Source organism: Mandrillus leucophaeus, unplaced genomic scaffold (genome assembly GCF_000951045.1).
Source record: "Mandrillus leucophaeus isolate KB7577 unplaced genomic scaffold, Mleu.le_1.0 Scaffold46, whole genome shotgun sequence".
In the NCBI taxonomy this organism is placed as follows: domain Eukaryota; kingdom Metazoa; phylum Chordata; class Mammalia; order Primates; family Cercopithecidae; genus Mandrillus; species Mandrillus leucophaeus.
The window spans coordinates 304,241-322,444 of record NW_012104920.1 but is presented as its reverse complement, the minus strand read 5'-3'; the positions used below and the strand labels follow the sequence as shown (position 1 = coordinate 322,444).

At 46.9% G+C, this 18,204-nt stretch overlaps 2 protein-coding genes across 7 annotated transcripts in view; both read right to left on the bottom strand.

Annotated features, from left to right (window-relative positions):
* Positions 1–1,097: 1,097 nt before the first annotated feature.
* KRBA2 (KRAB-A domain containing 2) lies at positions 1,098–8,209 on the bottom strand. Of its 2 annotated transcripts, none has more exons than XM_011994490.1 (2): positions 7,398–8,209; positions 1,098–2,829 (listed from the first exon to the last, which is right to left on the bottom strand). In XM_011994490.1, exon 2 carries the CDS (start codon positions 2,807–2,809, stop codon positions 1,577–1,579), a length of 1,233 nt encoding a protein of 410 aa, XP_011849880.1. In that variant the 5' UTR covers positions 2,810–2,829; positions 7,398–8,209; the 3' UTR covers positions 1,098–1,576. The 2 variants fall into 2 exon arrangements, with proteins under 2 accessions (XP_011849880.1, XP_011849879.1); XM_011994489.1 differs by lacking the exon at positions 7,398–8,209 and adding an exon at positions 3,759–3,989.
* An 863-nt stretch (positions 8,210–9,072) lies between these two features.
* Positions 9,073–18,204, bottom strand: part of RPL26 (ribosomal protein L26) — a 38,394-nt gene continuing 29,262 nt past the window's right edge. Inside the window, exons 2-5 of one of the 5 annotated variants that reach the window (XM_011994483.1) lie at positions 16,359–16,397; positions 15,344–15,516; positions 13,002–13,142; positions 9,073–9,243 (exon numbers count right to left, since the gene is read on the bottom strand). In XM_011994483.1, coding sequence (XP_011849873.1) covers positions 9,115–9,243; positions 13,002–13,142; positions 15,344–15,511 — 438 coding nt within the window. In that variant the 5' untranslated portion in view covers positions 15,512–15,516; positions 16,359–16,397 and the 3' untranslated portion in view covers positions 9,073–9,114. Of the gene's footprint in view, positions 9,244–13,001; positions 13,143–15,343; positions 15,540–15,989; positions 16,447–18,204 lie in introns of those variants that run through there. The other 4 variants (XM_011994482.1, XM_011994487.1, XM_011994484.1 and 1 more) reach the window with 4 other exon arrangements.

The window sequence follows — 18,204 nt, the reverse complement described above, 5'->3', positions numbered from 1 at the left end:
GCCCATATTTTTCTATTGACTATAATGAGTAGAACTGTGTCTCTTACAAAGGTAAGTCCAGCCGTGCACGATGGCTCACGCCTGTAATCCCAGCACTTTGGGAGGCTGAGTCGAGTGGATCACGAGGTCAGGAGTTTGAGACCAGCCTGGCCAATATGGTGAAACCCCATCTCTACTAAAAAATACAAAAATTAGCTGGGTTTGTGGGGGTGCGTGCCTGTAGTCCTGGCTACTTGGAGGCTGAGGCAGGAGAATCGCTTGAACCTGTGAGGCGGAGGTCACAGTGAGCCCAGATCATGCCACTGCACTATAGCCTGGGCAACAGCGTGAGACTCTGTCTCCAAAAAAAAAAAAAAAATTAGCCGGGCGTAGCAGTGCGCGCCTGTAGTCCCAGCTACTGAGGAGGCTGAAGCAGAATTGCTTGAACTGGGGAAGTGGAGGCTGCAGTGAGCCCAGATTGTGCCACTGCACTCCAGCCTGGGCAACAGAGTGAGACTCCGCCTCAAAAAAAAGAAAGACAAAAAAAAAAATCCTGGCTGGGTGTGGTGGCATGCACCTGTAATCTTAGCACTTTCAGAGGCCAATCCCTTGAGCCCAGGAGTTTGAGACCAGCCTGGGCAATATAAGGAGACCCTGTCTCTAAAAAAATAAATAAATAAAAAAGATAAGTCCAAGTTCAAGTCCCTAGTACCTGTGAATGTCACCTTATTTGGAAAGAGTATTTGCTGATCTAATTAAGGTAAGGTTCTTGAGATGAGAGTATCCTCATTAGAGTGGGCCGTAAATCCAGTGACATGGGTTCGGTGTCCAGTGATGTCTTTACAAGAGACAGGAAAGAATACGTACAACACGGGGGAGAAGGCCACAAGAAGACAGAAGCAGAGACTGGACTTACACTGTCACAAGCCAGGGAACACCAAGGATTGCCGATGGCCACTAGAGAAAGGAGAAAGGCATGCAATGATTCTCCCCCAGAGCCTTCAGAAAGAACCTACCTTACTAACCACTTTAATTTCAGACTTTGGGCCTCCAGAACTGTGAGACTCAATTTCTGTTAAGTCACCCAGGTGGTGGTTGTTTTTTTTTTTTTTGTCTTCGAGACAGAGTCTTGCTTTGTCACCCAGGCTGGAGTGCAGTGGCATGGTCTCGGCCCACTGCAACCTCTGCTTCCTGAGTTCAAGTGATTCTCCTGCCTCAGCCTCCCGGTTAGCTGGGATTACAGGCACATGCCTCCAAGCCTGGCTAATTTCTGTATTTCTAGTAGAGACAGGGTTTCACCATGTTGGCCAGGCTAGTCTTGAACTCCTGACCTCAAGTGATCTGCCCACCTCGGCCTCCCAAAGTGCTGGGATTACAGGCATGAGTCTTGCACCCGGCCAGGTTGTGGTAATTTTTTATGGTAGCCCTAAGAATAAATACACAGACCCAAACTTTTCCCTTTTTGAGCAAGGGCTACCATGTACAACTTGACCTGAGAGTGCAGCCTTCAATCCTTTCCCCCGGGGCCTCTGGCAACAGTTCTCAGATGACTATGCTCAGAGAGACACCTGTGACTGTCCACCCAGCAGCCATCTGTTCACCAGCAGAGGAGACCGGAAGCCCCTTGTGAGGTGCTGGGTTCTGTAGCTTCAGGAGTGGGATCCATGTCATCATCCATATCAGATCTGTCTGCTCCAATCTCAACTCTTTCTTCCTGCCTGATCCAAAGGCTATTTTCTAGCTGTTCTTCAGCAATTTCTAGCTCTTCTTCTGTTTGTAAAGTAGCCACGGTTTCCCGGGGCAAGTTTGAGGAATATAGCCCAAATTTGGCTTTACAACCGAACATTGCCTCAAATGGACTTTGCTGCAAGGAAACGTCGAAAGCCTGATTCCTCACCATCTGCAGGAATCGGAGGCCTTTGGCCCAGTGACATGAGCGGTTACTCTGCATCCAGGTACCTATCATGTTCTTCACATCACGGTTTGCTCCTTCCAGGGAGCCCTGGCTTTGGCCAGGGTGGTACTTACCAGACACAATCTTTAGGTCCGGCCACAACTCATTGAGCTCCTGAACAACCTCGTTTGTGAACTCAACGCCACTGTCAGAGTCTAACACAGTGGGTGTACCAAGAATTGTGAAAATATCTAACAAGACACTGACCACCTCACGGGCCTGTTTGGTTCTTAATGGCCGTAAAATAATAAACTTGGTCAAGTGGTCCTGGTAGTATAAAATGAACTTGAACTCACCATCGGCACTTGACTGCATGTCAAGTATTTCAACTTGGCACGTGGAGTCTATGTCCTTAAAAGTCATGGGCTTGGGCGGAAGGCCTTTCTTGGGTACTGGGTTCTTCTGGTGGCACTGTTTACACAGAGTCAGATATAAGACAATAACTTCTTTGGTGACATTCCCATATTTTCCTTGCAGCTCCTTGAGCATGCGTGTCCGCCCACCATGTCCAATACTGAGATGTGTATCATGAAGAATATCAAACAACTCTTCTTTATGTACATAATACCGTATTCGATCACGTTCTCCATGAGTAGCCTCTATCAGTTTCTCTGTGCCCTGTACAGAGATCACGTCATATTTTGCCGCACGGCGATAATCACGTGATGACTTCTTCCCTTTTTCTTTAGCTTCTTTAACTTCCTTTATTGTTTGAAAGTACTTTTCTTTGGAAAATACCTTGCTGTTGTAACTTTTGCTTTCTACTAACTTTGTTACACTCATGAGAAACTTTTCTCTCATGTTACTTATCTCCATTTCCATTTCATTCACATTTGAAACACCAGGTGGATCATTTCCAGCTCTCTGAGGCATCATGGAGAACTGTAAGACGGATGCTAAGAAAGGAAAAAAAGAGAACAAAGTTAAATTCACTGACACTCCCACCTGGAAGACTTCCCCTCTGAAGTTCCTCATCAATTCTTTCATATAATTTTTGAAGATGATTATATGGAAGAATGATAATAGAGTCATAGTAAAAAGCAATTAGAAAGCCAACTGGCACCATCCAAAACCACAGCATAGCAATAGAATTTGACATCAGTTAAATCACAAATCGGTAGAGGTTTTAGACTTTAGGCAAACAGAAAAAACAACGAAGCCATTAGCTTATAGCATGAAACCTAATCAACTGGTTTTCATTAATTGAACAGGAGAGAGGATAAACAGAAACTCCTAAGGCAGTAGGCTAAAATCTTACCCTCAGTACCCCTTAAAAAAATATAAATGGGAGAACGTTGCTAAAAGGTACCACATAATAACAGCAAACTCTTAAACTGAAATTTGTACCAGGCATTGCTTCTGAGCCTTCCCATGATCAACAGAAACAATTTCTCGGCCGGGCACAGTGGCTCACGCCTGTAATCCCAGCACTCTGGGAGGTCGAGGTGGGCAGATCACTTGAGGTCAGGAGTCCGAGACCAGCCTGGCCAACATGGTGAAACCCCATCTCTACTAAAAATACAAAAACTGGCCAGGTGTGGTGGTGGGCACCTGCAATCCCAGCTCCTCGGGAGGCTGAGGTGGGGAGAATGGCTTGAACCCGGAAGGCGGAGGTTGCAGTGAGCCGAGATTGTGCCACTGCACTCCCGCCTGGGCGACAAAGGGAGATTGTTTCCAAAAAAAAAAAAGAAAAAAATGTTTATGGCAGAAGAGTCTGTGCTAATTTTGCGTGAATCAAGAAGAAAGCTGTGGGAATATTTTTAAATGACGGTTTCCTTTTGACAGTTGTCCACAAGATTAATAAAGGAAGATTCTGAGTCCTTACCCTGTGGGACCGTGTTCTCATAACTGTTCAGCATTGTGTCTCTGTAGCAATCCTTTTGAGAGGCTTCTAAATAATTCCAATATTTGGTCATATCTTCAAATGCTGTTGCTTCCTGAGACAACACTGGCTGCTGCCACAGGGACCATACAGTCTTGGGGCCTGGGATAAGGAGCAGCCTCAGCAGGACTGCGGAAGAGACAAGACAGGGCATCAGGAATGAAGGCATGCAGCGTAGAGGACTCTGAAAGCGAGTCAGGTGAATAAATGGAAGAAATAAGAAATAGGTCTCATATCCAACAAGATGAGTACAGTTTCACGGGTGAGGGAAAGGAGTTTTGCTTTCCTAGGAGGTCTGTTGGTCTGGCCAGTTTTGACGCTGCCAGAGCTGTAGCCCGTGTATTAGTATTTTCAGAATAAAGCAGAGTCCAAGTGAACTTGAGCACAGGCTTGATGACTCCTAACAGGGATGGCAGGATCTGTTTCCAAAGGAAATATTATGTCTGTGTACATGGAGATATGTCAGGAGATTATCCTGCAGAAAACAGATACCCCAAAGGGAGTCTACATGCCACTGTGATCAGATAATTGCTTAAGGGGAGAACTTGATACTCAGTTGTCTAAACCGGGATTCCTTAGTTAGAACAGCCCTAAGACAGGATGGTGATGAGGCCAGGGGAGTTCATATGAGGACTGCAGGAATTCCAGCAAGCTTAGGAAAACAGGATCCCAAGATCCCAGCTGTCAGATGCAGAGCGGAGGGGCAGGGCAGAATCCTGAGAAGCAGACAAAGATGGAAACTTTTCAAAGTTCTGAGCAAGAGTCTCAGTTAAGTGGAACGTACTTCCAGGTCCTGAAGCTCCTCCACTAAAAGGGCTTCAAACTCCCTTCCTCAGCATTGCTGGTTAATCATGAATATTCCTGATTCTAAGACATTACTGACTGTAAAACCACTGACTTAATAACTTTCTTTTGAGAGGAAAAACAGTGTGTATTAAATGAATGTATTGATGACACATCCAAAATTTTAAATGTGAAAAATGTGCATTTCCATTCTTTTTCTTTTTTTGTATTTTTTATAGAGATGGGGTTTTGCCATGTTGCAAAAAACCCAGGCTGGTCTCGAACTCCTGGACTAAAGTGATTCACCTGCCTCAGCCTCCCAAAGTGCTAGGATTACAGGCCTGAGGCAGTGGGCCTGGCCAAAGCTATGCCTTGCAGAAATGAAACTGCACATTTGCAAAATGCTCTTTACTCTAAGCCTGGGTTCAAGATCTTCTGCAAACTGACATTTGAAAGGCTCTGAGGCCAGGCACAGTGGCTCACACCTGTAATCCCAGCACTTTTGGGAGGCTGAGGCGGGCAAATCACCTGAGGTCAGGAGTTCGAGACTAGCCTGGCCAACATGGTGAAACCCTGTCTCTACTAAAAATACAAACATTAGTCAGGCATGGTGGTGCATGCCTGTAGTCCTAGCTACTCAGGAAGCTGAGGCAGGAGAATCACTGGAACCCAGGAGGCAGAGGTTGCGGTGAGCTGAGATCGTGCCACTGCACTCCAGCCTGGGCGACAGAGTGAGAGTCTGTTTCAAAAAACAAAAAAAGGCTCTGAGAAGTCCTGCAGTAAAGAAACCAGCTTCACTTTGTTTCATCCACCAGTACCATTCAATCATTGACACGGGACTTCGTTTCCCAAGGAATATCTATTACCATCCCATGGTCTTACTAGCTTTTTTTTTTAACACCGGGGTACACCACCACACCTGGCTAATGTTTTGCATTTTTAGTAGAGATGAGGTTTTGCCATGTTGGCCAGGCTGGTCCTTGAACTTCTGGCCTCAAGTGATTTGCTTGTTTTGGCCTCCCAAAGTGTTGGAATTATAGGCATGTACAGCCAGCGCACCTGGCCGGTCCTACTAGTTCTAACAGTTCTTGAAACCACAAGGTATTCAATGGAGTCCAGAAAGAGCACCTTCCAGATTCCTTTCTGAAACCAGCATCTCTCATAACTTGAGTGCTGTGTTGGTTGCTGTTTGATTCCCTTCAGGGGACCGCAAAGAAAGGAAAAGTCTCATCTTCATTCTATAAAATAACGAAGGCAACTGGGCACAGTGGCTCATGCCTGTAATCCTAACACTTTGGGAGGCCAAGGTAAGAGGATTGCTTGAAGCCAGGAGTTCAAGACCAACCTAGTCAACATAGTGAGACCCTGTCTCTAAAAATAAAAAAATTAAAAAAAAAGAAAGAACGGAGGCAACAGGCTAGAAACAATTTATAACCAAAAGACAGTCTTTAGTAAGAGATCCAGTCCTTACTATACCATGAAATTCTGCAGTAGAGTCCAAAGTCCACAATTATCTAATAGACCTATTTTGGTTGGTCCATCTAGTGATTTTTAAAAATTTGAATTTTTCGACCAGGTGTGGTGGCTCACACCTGTAATCCCAGCACTTTGGGAGGCTGAGGCGGATCACGAGGTCAGGAGATCGAGACTATCCTGGCTAACACGGTGAAATCCCATCTCTGCTAAAAATACAAAGTATTAGCTGGGCGTGGTGGCAGGAGCCTGTAGTCCCAGGAAGCTGAGGCAGGATAACGACGTGAACTCGAGAGGCGGAGCTTATGGTAAGCCAAGATCGTGCCAATGCACTCCAGCCTGGGCGGCAGAGCCAGACTCCATCTCAAAAAAAAAAAAAAAAAAAAAAAAAAAAAGGAATGTTTCACCTATATTTACAGATTGGGAGATTTCACATAAAAATCTCAATTTCTGCCTTTTTTTTTCTTTCGAGACAGAGTTTTGCTCTGTCGCCCAGGCTAGAGGGCAGTGGCTCCATCTCGGCTCACTGCAAGCTCCGCCTCCTGGGTTCAGGCCATTCTCCTGCCTCAGCCTCCAGAGTAGCTGGGACTACAGGCGCCCGCCACCACACCCGTGTAATTTTTTGTATTTTTAGTAGAGATGAGGTTTCACCGTGTTAGCCAGGATGGTCTCGGTCTCCTCATCTCGTGATCCACCCGCCTCGGCCTCCTAAAGTGCTGGGATTACAGGCGTGAGCCACTGCGCCCGGCCTCGATTTTTGGCTTTCTTGAAAAGGCAATGTTCTGGCTGCACTGGCGGCATTGCTGCCTGGCAATAACTGGCTGTAATAGGCAGCATCTTCCTTTGGATCAAGTTTGTCCAACCTGTGGCCTGTGGGTCGCATGCAGCCCAGGACGTCGGGACCTACTAACCTATTCATCTTGTCCACTCCTGCAGACTTCTAAGCTTTCAGTATCTTTTTTTTTTTTGAGAGGGGTCTCACTTCGTCACCCAGGCTGGAGTGCAGTGGCATGATCACGGCTCCCAGGGTCAAGGCATCCTCCCACCTCAGCCTCCTGAGTACCTGGGACTACAGGCATGCGTCACCAGGCCCGGCTAATTTTTTCTCTCTCTTTTTTTTTTTTTTTTGTAGAGACGGGGTCTCATTATGTTGCCTGAGGCTTCAGTATCTTTTCCAAAGCAACATGAAACAAATGTGATCGTAAATCAATCAGCTTCCTGGTGTGATCTGTGCTGACGGCTAAAGGATAAACGGCTAAGTGATAAACGAGTTGGTCAGAGAAAACTGGAAATATTTCCAAAGCCATGTTTACTCCCTTCACCCACCTGTGAGTCTTTGCCTCGGCTGTTTCCGACTTGGAATGTCCTCGCATCGATCTTCCCAATCCCAGCCAGCTGAAATCAGCCTCCTTCCCGACGTATTCAGTAACTTCAGCTGATTGCCATCTGGACTTCATCTTAACACCTGTACCACACTCACTGGCGCACTCTTGATTTGCATCTGCAGTCGACCAGTTCAGATGTGTGCAACCTAAAAAGTAGGGACGGAGCCCTCTGCCTGCCTGTACCCCCTTTGGAGGGCCCACGAATACAGAGCTGAGCACAAAAGGTGTTCAAAGGACATTTAGTCAAAAATGTCGCTTACAGGTAGATTGTCATTAGCAAGGCAGAGCAGCGGTATGGCCGAGTCTACGCTTGGGAACTCATTTTCTGACTCTTACCATTTACTGACTAAAGCAAAGTTACTGGAGCCTCAGTTTCCTCATCTGCAACCCGGGGAGAAGACCAGTACCCATCACAATCGATTGCTATGAAGATTCAATGACAATGCAGATAAGGCACTTAGTACAGCGTCCCCGCACCGTCCACACCACTCGGCACGCCGCTTATTCCTGAGGACCGGGCTGGGGCGTCGCCTCCTTTGTATTGCCTTCCTACCCTGACTTCGCAGAATGATCCCACAGCCTGGATCCACGCCCGTCCGCCCGCCAGCTCAGGGCTGAACGGCTGAGGCGGGTGCGCGGTGGAGAAAAGAGCCGCAGACTGAGGAAGGTCGGGAAAGAGAAAGGGATACACTAGACGATGCGTCTGAATCCCCTCCACCCAGAGGCCCGCCAGCAGCAGCAGCACCGCCCCACCTCCCGCCGGCTCCGCCGGAAGCCGGTCAGCGCCAGCCGGAAGCCCCGCCCCCTCGAGGCGCCGCGGATCGGAGGAGCCACCGCTCTTCACTCCAGGCTTTGCCCGGCCAGGACAGCACTGCGGACACCCTGCAGCGCTGTCCACCCAGATGACAGCTGCGACCTCGTCCAAGCCGGTGACTTAACTCGGGCCCGTTACCCGTTCCCACGTTGTTGCCAAGTCTCCAGCCTGGAAAGTAAACTGGCTTCAGGTATCCTGTTTAGATCCTTAAAATGAGGAACGGCAGGAACACACACTGCTGCCACCTCACCCCTTTTCACTTCATCCTGACGAAGCTGCGGTTCAGTTCATGTTTCAACCCAAAGATGTGTGAGGTTTTGGTCTGATGGCACTCACCCAGCACTTGGGCAGAAAATAAGGTAAAGGGGGCCCATGGGTCCCTCAGAGAACCTGAACCTGAGATCTCTCAATCTAGACAAACAGCTTGAAGTGATCTAGATGCTATAGGAAGTCACAGAAGCTTCTTATCCTATTGAAAGCAAGACTTCCTATCCAATGGCAATACAAACTTTTATATACAGTAAGTTAAAAAATATAGGCTGTCCATATAGCAACCTATCTATAGTAAGAAAGTTAAAAAACAGGTTCAAGAGGAAGTATTTCCAACTAGCTTTTCTTATAGGCCTTCTTCTCAATGAGACCCCTCCAGCTACTGATACATCTTCAAATGCTGCTGCCCACTATAAAAAAATATATGTATCAGTCCTGATTTCAGAAAAATTCAGACTGACAAATCAGAGGTAAGAGACCAGTCCACTGAAAACTAGGGAGTGTCATAAATCACCACACACAAAACACAGGCTCTTTGCTTCAAGTTTTAATCAAAGCTTTTATTAAGATTACTTTATTCCTGCATCTTCTCAATTGTTTCTTCCTTGTATTTGCCCTTTTCCTTTCCTACTTGGCGAGATTTGGCTTTCCGTTCAAGGATCTTTTTGCGGTCTTTGTCCAGTTTTAGCCTAGTGATAACCACCTGCAGAAAAATAAGAAAAAAACACTCCCAAGCTTTAAATAATCACTAAAACACATGGGAAAGCCCAACATTCAATACCATTTCCCACACCTGGGGTAGGTTGATGGCTAAATAAGAAAAGATTTAACTTTTTAAAAATTCCAGAAATTACTCTTTAGCCATCAAACCTGGCTTATTTACTAATTTCCCACCAACAAAGGAGAAAAAGGCAAGATGGCATCAGTAATTCTTATGGCCTCTTCTGTGCTTCATTGTAAAATGTGTTTCTTTTTCATTGAGAAATATGATTCTGCTCTTCTCACTCCAGTTTTATAAGCTGGCATATATATTTGTTTCTAAAGTAACTTCAGGCTGGGTGCGGTGGCTCATGCCCCCAATCCCAGCACTTTGGGAAGCAGAGGCGGGTGGATCACCTGAGGTCAGGAGTTCGAGACCAGCCTGGCCAACATGGTGAAATCCCTTCTCTACTAAAAATACAAAAATTAGCTGGGCATGGTGGCACATTCCTGTAATCCCAGCTACCTGGGAGGCAGGAGAATCTTCGGAACCCGGGAGGCGGAGGTTGCAGTGAGCTGAGATCATCCCACCGCACTCCTGCCTGGGCGACTGAGTGAGACTCATCTCAAAAAACAAACAAAACAGCTGCGTGTGGTGGTGAATGCCTGTAACCTAGCTACTGAGGAGGCTACAGCAGGAGAATTGCTTGAACCCAGGAAGCAGAGGATTGCAGTGAGCTGAGATCGCACTACTGCACCAGGTTGGGTGACAAGAGCAAAACTCTGTCCAAAACAAAACAAAACAAACCCCACCCCAAAACAGAAAAATATAATAAAAGTAACTTCAGAATTTTAATGTTAGAAATTAAAGGTAGCGGCCGGGCGCGGTGGCTCAAGCCTGTAATCCCAGCACTTTGGGAGGCCGAGACGGGTGGCTCATGAGGTCAGGAGATCGAGACCATCCTGACTAACACGGTGAAACCCCGTCTCTACTAAAAAATACAAAAAAAAAAAAAAAAAAAAACTAGCCGGGCGAGGTGGCAGCGCCTGTAGTCCAGCTACTTGGGAGGCTGAGGCAGGAGAATGGCGTGAACCCGGGAGGTGGAGCTTGCAGTGAGCTGAGATCCGGCCACTGCACTCCAGCCTGGGAGACAGAGCGAGACTCCGTCTCAAAAAAAAAAAAAAGAAATTAAAGGTAGCATCCACACATAATTCCACCAGAAAAATCTTTAGTGAGAATGACAATACAGATCTTATTCCAACAGTTCAAATCCTAAAAGACATCCCAATTATGATAAACTTTAGTCTTACGAAGGCGAGGAAAGGGTGAAAAGAGGTGCTGGAAATACAGCATGCTGACCGAACAAAAATCTCCACAGTTGCTGAACTGATACTCTAGTATAGGGAGCCCGAAAACATGTACAAGTGAATCGACATCACTTTGATAGAGAAAGGCAGTAAGTGTGAGGAGGCCGAAGGGCTTTCTAGAGTGATCAAGCAAAGTCCTACTAATAAAGCTACATTTGAACAGAGACGTAAAGTGCTAAGCAATTTATTTATATATAGGTATCTGGAAGAGAACAGCAAGTTGAAAGGTTCAAAGGCAGGAGATTATCAAGTTTCACAGGTGTGTTTCTCACACTTGAATAAGAATCAACTGGAGGGCTTATTAAAAACAGACACCTGGGTCAAAAGCCCTAATTTTGCCTCAGTAGGCCTGGGGTCCTAGAATTTCTAATTCTACCAAGTTGCTAGGAGGCGAGCAGACTAGAACATACAGAATGGAAAAGATGTCAGAAGTAAGGGAAGATCAGTTAAGGTCTTTTTTTCCCCAAAATGGAAGTCTCGCTCCGTCACCCAGGCTGGAGTGCAATGGCACAATAGTGGCTTACTGCAACCTCTGCTTCCCAGGTTCAAGTGATTCTCCTGCCTCAGCCTCCCAAGTAGCTGGGATTACAGGCGCCCGCCACCACGCCTAGCTATTTTTTTTGTATTTTCAGTAGAGATGGGATTTCACCAGTTGATCAGGCTGGTCTTGAACTCCTGACCTCAGGTAATCTGCCTGCCTCGGCCTCCCAAAGTGTTAGGATTACAGGCGTGAGTCACTGCGCCCGGCCACATCAGTTAAGGTCTTACAGGCCAATGTGATGGCAAAGGGCAGACAGAATTCTAGGTATTATAATGAGACAGCAGTCCACAGACCTTATAAACAGATGTGAGGTATATAATAAATCAGTCAAAATGACATTTTTGGTTGGACAAGGCAGCTCATGACTATAATCCCAACACTTTGGGAGGCCTAGGTGGGAAGACAGCTTCTGGCTAGGAGTTTGAGACCAGTGCTTGGGTAACACTGCAAGAACCCGTATTAAAAAAAATTTTAAATGACATTTTGGCCTGAGCAATTAGGAACATAGCAAGCTGTCATACACTATGATGGTTTGAACATGCCAAGTTTGGGATACTAATTACAAGATGATTACTGAGTTACTCAAAGATCGACTGTCACATGCTGCACTGACATGTGCAATACAAAAAGACAATCTGCTACCAGATTGGTGACCTTTAAAACAACTTTTCTGGTGTTGGGAAGCGAAAAATATAACTGGAGTAGGTTAATGAATGGGAAAGTCCTTGCACTTAAGGGATACATACTGAAGTAATTACAGGTGAAGTGTCATGATCTTTTTTTAGTAAATTCACTGGGGGTGGAGAAAATGGACAAAGAGCACGTGGCAAAATTTTAATAGAGAATTCTAGGTCAGAGATATACAGGTGTTTTACTATACCAGGCTTTTGACTTCTCTGAGGCTTAAAGATTACATTTATTGGCCGGGCGCGGTGGCTCATGCCTGTAATCCCAGCACTTTGGGAGGCAGAGGTGGGTGGATCACGAGGTCAGGAGATCAAAACCATCCTAGCTAAGGCTAACACGGTGAAACGCAGTCTCTACTAAAAATACAAAAATTAGCCGGGCATGGTGGCGGGCACCTGTAGTCCCAGCTACTCTAGAGGCTGAAGCAGAATGGCATGAACCTGGGAGGCGGAGCTTGCACGCCCCTGCACTCCAGCCTGAGCCATAGAGCCAGACTCTGTCTCAAAAAAGAAAAACCAGGGCCAAAGTGCCATTTCATCTTTAAAAAACCTACTTCCCAAATTTTAAGATCTATAAATTATTGATTGTTAATCAGCTTACTAATAGCTTTTGAAGAAAAAGCACACTTAATATACATCATGGGACGAGCATGATGGCTCATGCCTATAATCCCAGCACTTTGGGAGGCCGAGGCAGGCAGATCACCTGAGGCCAGACCAGCCTCGCCAACACAGTGAAACCTTTGGCCAACATGGTGAAATTTTATACTAAGAAGCACAAAAATTAGCCAGGTGTAGCGGTGCATGCCTGTAGTCACAGCTGCTCAGGAGGCTGAGGCGGAAGAATCGCTTGCATTTGGGAGGCGGAGGCTGCAGTGAGCCGAGACTGTGCCACTGCACTCCAGCCTGGGTGACAGAGCAAGAACCCGTCTCAAAAACAAACTAACAGAAACATAATGACGGTTAAAGACACTTTTATTTCAGAAACATTTTAAATGTTATTAGAATTTTCAATAGAAGTACAGTAGTATTTACTTCAAGATATGTTTTTTTTCCAGCACATGTGAAAAATCAAGGACTATTTCTATGGGCTCGCTCTGTAAACAATCACACGTCAACAATACTTGCCATAATTTCCTTCTCTCAAGCATTCTCAAAAACACCTACCTTGCTGGGGTGAATGCCTACGTGGACCGTTGTGCCATTAGCCTTTTCCCGCTGCACCCGTTCAATGTAGATAACATATTTCTTCCTGTAAACCTGGACTACTTTGCCAATTTGCTGACCTTTATAGTGTCCTCGTACAACCTAAGTGCAAATTCAGAAGTAAATATTTGAATAAAAGATTAACCTTGTAAATCAAGTAAACGAACTCATGCATACACCACTCACCCTATCATTATATTAAAAGGTTAAAAAAAAAAAAAAGAGCCCACTTTGGCAACTTGTAGTAAGTTGACAACAAGGAATTTGTTACTCCATCTCAAAAGCAGCAACAGACCAAGAGTATTTACATCTGAACCCATTAATGTGTTCAACCTAGTGCTAGTCAGAGGGCAGCAACAAATGCTTAAGGGAACAAACCAATTCTTTCCCAAAGGTTAACGGACAGGAATCCTAGTGGTCCTCAGTTTGTCAGGCCAAGTGTTTCTGAACAGATTCTTCTTCCCAGTTTGTGACTTTCTTGCATTGATATGTATTGAAAACAGAGATGATCGTTTTCAGGGTCTACTGGCAAGTTTAGTACTGCTATAGCAGGGACCAACAGCTGTTCTCAACCCACACTGTTCATTTGTGAACCCATTACATTTTATTGAAATAGCATGAAAAAACATTGATGATATGTATGTAAATGGCTTTAGAGACTCCCTGAATTCTTTAATCACTAGCTGCACTACAGATTACACCTAAGGGTCACTTATAGAAACCTTCACCTAAATAGATCCAACAAATTATTTACTTGTAAGCACAAACGATCATGTGAGACTACGCTTCATTACAGCTCCTGAATCTAGATTTGGAGCAATTCTGTTTACTGGTCCTCAACTGCCTCTTCAATGACCAAACACTGAAACCTCCTTTGCAAAAATTGCAACAGTGAGAAAATTACAGCAGTTAAAGAGATCTGACCTAACTAACTCCATCTTGCTTCTAACCTCCAAGATGGCCTTGCTCATTCCTGGGCATAGACCAAACTAACTGCTTTAGGAGGACCTTAGTCTACAGTTTAACTTTGAAACAAACCCCGTTCTTGCCTGGGGACCAGACTGCCTTTGTAGGACTAACAAATTGGCTGCAAGACTAGAAATTATAGTTTAGGCAGCTAGAGGCCAAAAGATTCTAAACTTCTCCAATTGCTCCTAGGGATAACATATTGTAAAGCCTAAGATTTGCATGGTATTTTTTTCAGACCCTGCACTGATGGATGGTGCCACCCAGATCACTAAACTAGCTCAACTGATCTTGTGGCCCCCATCTAGGAACCAACTCAGAGCAAGAAGACAGCTTCAACTCCCTATGCCTTCATCTCTGATGTGACCTATCAACACGCCCCACTCCCTGGCCCCCACCCGCTAAGTTATCCTTCAAAAAACTCCAGTCCCCACATTTTCAGGGAGACTGATTTGAGTAATAAACTCTGGTCTCCCGTTCTGGCTCTGCATGAATTAAACTCTTTCTTTATTGCAACTCCTGTCTAGATAAATCAGCTCTATCTGGACAGCAGGCAAAATGAGCCTGTTGGGTAGTCACAACGTATTGATAAAAGGATAACCCCAAGGCAATGCTCTGATTATCTGTCACCTAATTATGGCCACATCATCTGACATTTGGGAAAATAGATTTTCAGGCAGGATCCCCAGGAGTTGGAGACGAACCTGGACAATAAAGTGAGACCCCGCTCTGCAAAAACAAAAAAGGTCCCACATGGGAACATCACTTGAGCCCAAAAGTGAGCCATGACCATGCAACTACACTCCAGTCTGGGTAAGAGTGAGACCCTGTCTCAGCTGGACACAGTGGCCCACGCCTGTAATCCCAGCACTTTGGGAGGCCGAGGCAGGTGGATCACGAGGTCAGGAGATCAAGACCATCCTGGCTAACACGGTGAAACCGCGTCTCTACTAAATATACAAAAAATTAGCCGGGCGTGGTGGCGGGCGCCTGTAGTCCCAGCTACTCGGGAGGCTGAGGCAGGAAAATGGCGTGAACCCAGGAGGTGGAGCTGGCAGTGAGCTGAGATCGCGCCACTGCACTCCAGCCTGCAGCCTGGGCGACAGAGCAAGACTCCATCTCCAAAAATAAAAAAGAAAAGAAAATTGAGATTTTTACCTAAGAGTACAATTAAAAACTGAACAGCAGTTTACTTATTGTTTTTCGGTCCCTGGCTCATCTCGCCACTCTTTGGGAGGAAGAGTCTTAGAAGCATCTTTCTCAGGCATGCAATCCGTCTTCTAAGCTAAGTGCGTGAAATATCCATCAAGACCACAAGAACATGTAGGGATACACACCTGAACTTCATCATCCTTTCGGATGGGCATGGATCGCACGTTGTACTTCTGTCTCAGCTCTTTGGAAAGAGGGGAAGACATAATCTTCCTGCGAATGTGGGAAGGTGCATTGAAATGCCTTTTGCGATTCTTGCTTCGGTCGGAAGTCACAAAGGGATTAAACTTCATTTTGGCTACATAAAAAATCAAAAAGACTCTTAAATGACCAAAATCTCATCCAGCTTCCAAACAAATAACCACAATGATTTTATCTTGATAGTCTAGAATGATCACAGGAACTGTCATGTTCTGCAACTTCAATAAAAACTGATCAGAAGGGCCTATCAACCGAAGCTCGAAACTTTTTATGTTTTATTCGGGTGTTTTCCGTATATGTTTACGGACTAAAGACTCTTGCATCAAAAACACGTGTCCCAGTTATAAGACCTTTTAGTTACATTCTTCCCAACTCCTCAAGTAGTTCCTGAGGGAATCAAGACTGGACTTAGATCTCTGCTGAACTAGGGCAGAAGCAGACCGACAACACAATTCTCTCTTAACTATAACCTCACGTTCTAGAAGGTACAATCAACGTTTATATTCTACGGGCTTAAGAGTGAATACATATTTAGCTCCTCCAAAATGAGTAAGGCCCTCCATTCCGAACCTGGAAAAGCCTGCACACGTCTCGGGTCCTAAAAGTCTCCCAGTAGGCAAGTGTGTGGTCTGGAAGTTCCGTGAAGACTTTACCGAGAAGTTACTTCGAGACCATTCTCTAGGAAACGACATTGCCCTATTTCCACAGGCTCCCTTTCCTCAACTCGTTTTCGAGTCCCCAGATCCCCGGTCCCTCCATCCCTTTCCGGTCCGGCGGCCCTTGATTTAAGCGACCAACAGGTAAAAAGAAAACCATCCCGGCCTCCCCTTCCTGGCTGCTACTCGGCCGACGGGAGACTCGGGACCCCCGCGGTCAGAAGCCACCATGCCCAAGAACGGATGGCTGTGGATTACACCCACTTGCCCGCCGAATCCTTACCCGCTCCCGCTTCGGTGATGGCCGCAAAAGGGAAGAGACCTACACGCTGCTTCCGGTTCTGTAAGTTTACGAAAGATCTCGCGAGACCTTTGTCTCTTGGAGCGAGAGGGGCGCGGAGTTTGAGCGCAAGCAGTAAACTGGGAAATAAATTTATGGCTAGTGTCACCTACTGGCTAGGAGGGGAACTGCGAGGGATTGTAAAACTCCGTCTTCCAGGTCCTAGTGTTTGTCTTCCTTCCGAGACCCGGGTGCTGTCGCTGAATCCTCTGGGAAGGGTCGTCCCCGGGCGAGTGGCGAAGGCTGCTCAGGGTCCAACTGCCCCTGGGGGTGATGAAGGAACGAGCGGCCCCAGGAGACCCCCTGGTACCTTCACTCCCAGGTGCCGGGGGGAGGGGGGGACCGGCACCCCCTTAGCCGGGGAAGGGCATGCCCTGCTTCTGGCCGCCAGGAGGCGCGGGGACGCCGGCTGGCCGGCCGGTCGCCTGGGTCCCTGCACTCACCGTCCCCGCCCGCCCGTGGCGTGGGCGCGGCCAGCGTGCCGGTACTTTAACGAGCTCCATCGCGACGCCGGCCACCGCCCCTGCACTTCGGCGTCTGCTGACCGCACCGCGGGGCGCGCCAGAGATTCGGTTCTGGGTGGCGGGGGGCCTTGCGAGGACCGGGGCCACCGATCGCCCCCCGCGGAAATAGGTCCAAGGCCGCGTTTCTAAGGCGCCCCCAGTGCTGCGACAGGTGCTGGTCCAGACCACGCTTCGAAGGAGCCGGGCGGGAGGAAGCCTCTCGGTGCGGGGAGTTGCGCGGCTTTCTAAATGCTCGGCCTGTTCGCGTCCAGTTCAGGACCAGACGGAAACCGTGCGCTCCCTGCAAATGGTTTCTTTCTTTCCTTCTCTCTCAATTTTTTGTCTTTTTCTTCTTTTTGAGACAGAGTTTCGCTCTTGTTGCCCAGGCTGGAGTGCAATGGCACGATCTCCGCTCACTGCAATCTCCGCCTCCCGGGTTCAAGCGATTCTCCTGCCTCAGCCCCCCTAGTAGCTGGGATTACAGGCGCCCGCCACCACGCCCGGCTAATTTTTGTATTTTTAGTAGAGAAGACGTTTCACCATGTTGACCAGGCTGGTCTTGAACTCCTGACCTCAAGTGATCCGCCCGCCTCGGTCTCCCAAAGTGCTGGGATTACAGGCGTGAGCCACCGCACCCGGCCCCTGCAAATGGTTTCTGAGGCAGCCACAGTGCAGCAGGCACCTGCGCTGAACGGCTTCTGCTGAATGAATGACACGGGTGTCACAGTGACAGAGGACACGCGTTTCACAAGCATACCGAAGACGTAGTGAGCCTGCTGGGTGTGGGGACGCCCTTCTCTACACTTTACATCATGAGTTATTTTAATCCACAAAATGGCCCTGTTGTTGTTGGTATTACTGTCCCCATTTTACAGATTGGGCAACTCAGCCACAGAGAAATGAGAGGAACTCGGTGCAAGGTTATTCAGCACCCACAAGTCACAGGGAAGCCGTGCAGGCTGGCTCCCCAGCCTCTTCTGGGAACTATCTATATGGCCCCAATTTGTGGGGGACCTCATACCCAGGACTGCCCAGAGGATGGTCAGCACGAACATACTGATTTAAAAATAGTTGTGTTCTTAAATATGTTCTGAAGGAAGTAGCCCTAGGTTCTATTCATAACTGAAAAATTCAGCAAGAATTCCTCTGTTGCGACTCTTTTCAACAAATATTTACGAGGCATCTTTCATGAGCCAGCCCTGAAACTGATTTGGGTCTGGAAGTCCTAGAGAGCTGCCCAAGGTACCTGCCTTCCTATCTTGCCTGCCCTTCTGGCCTTCACATTG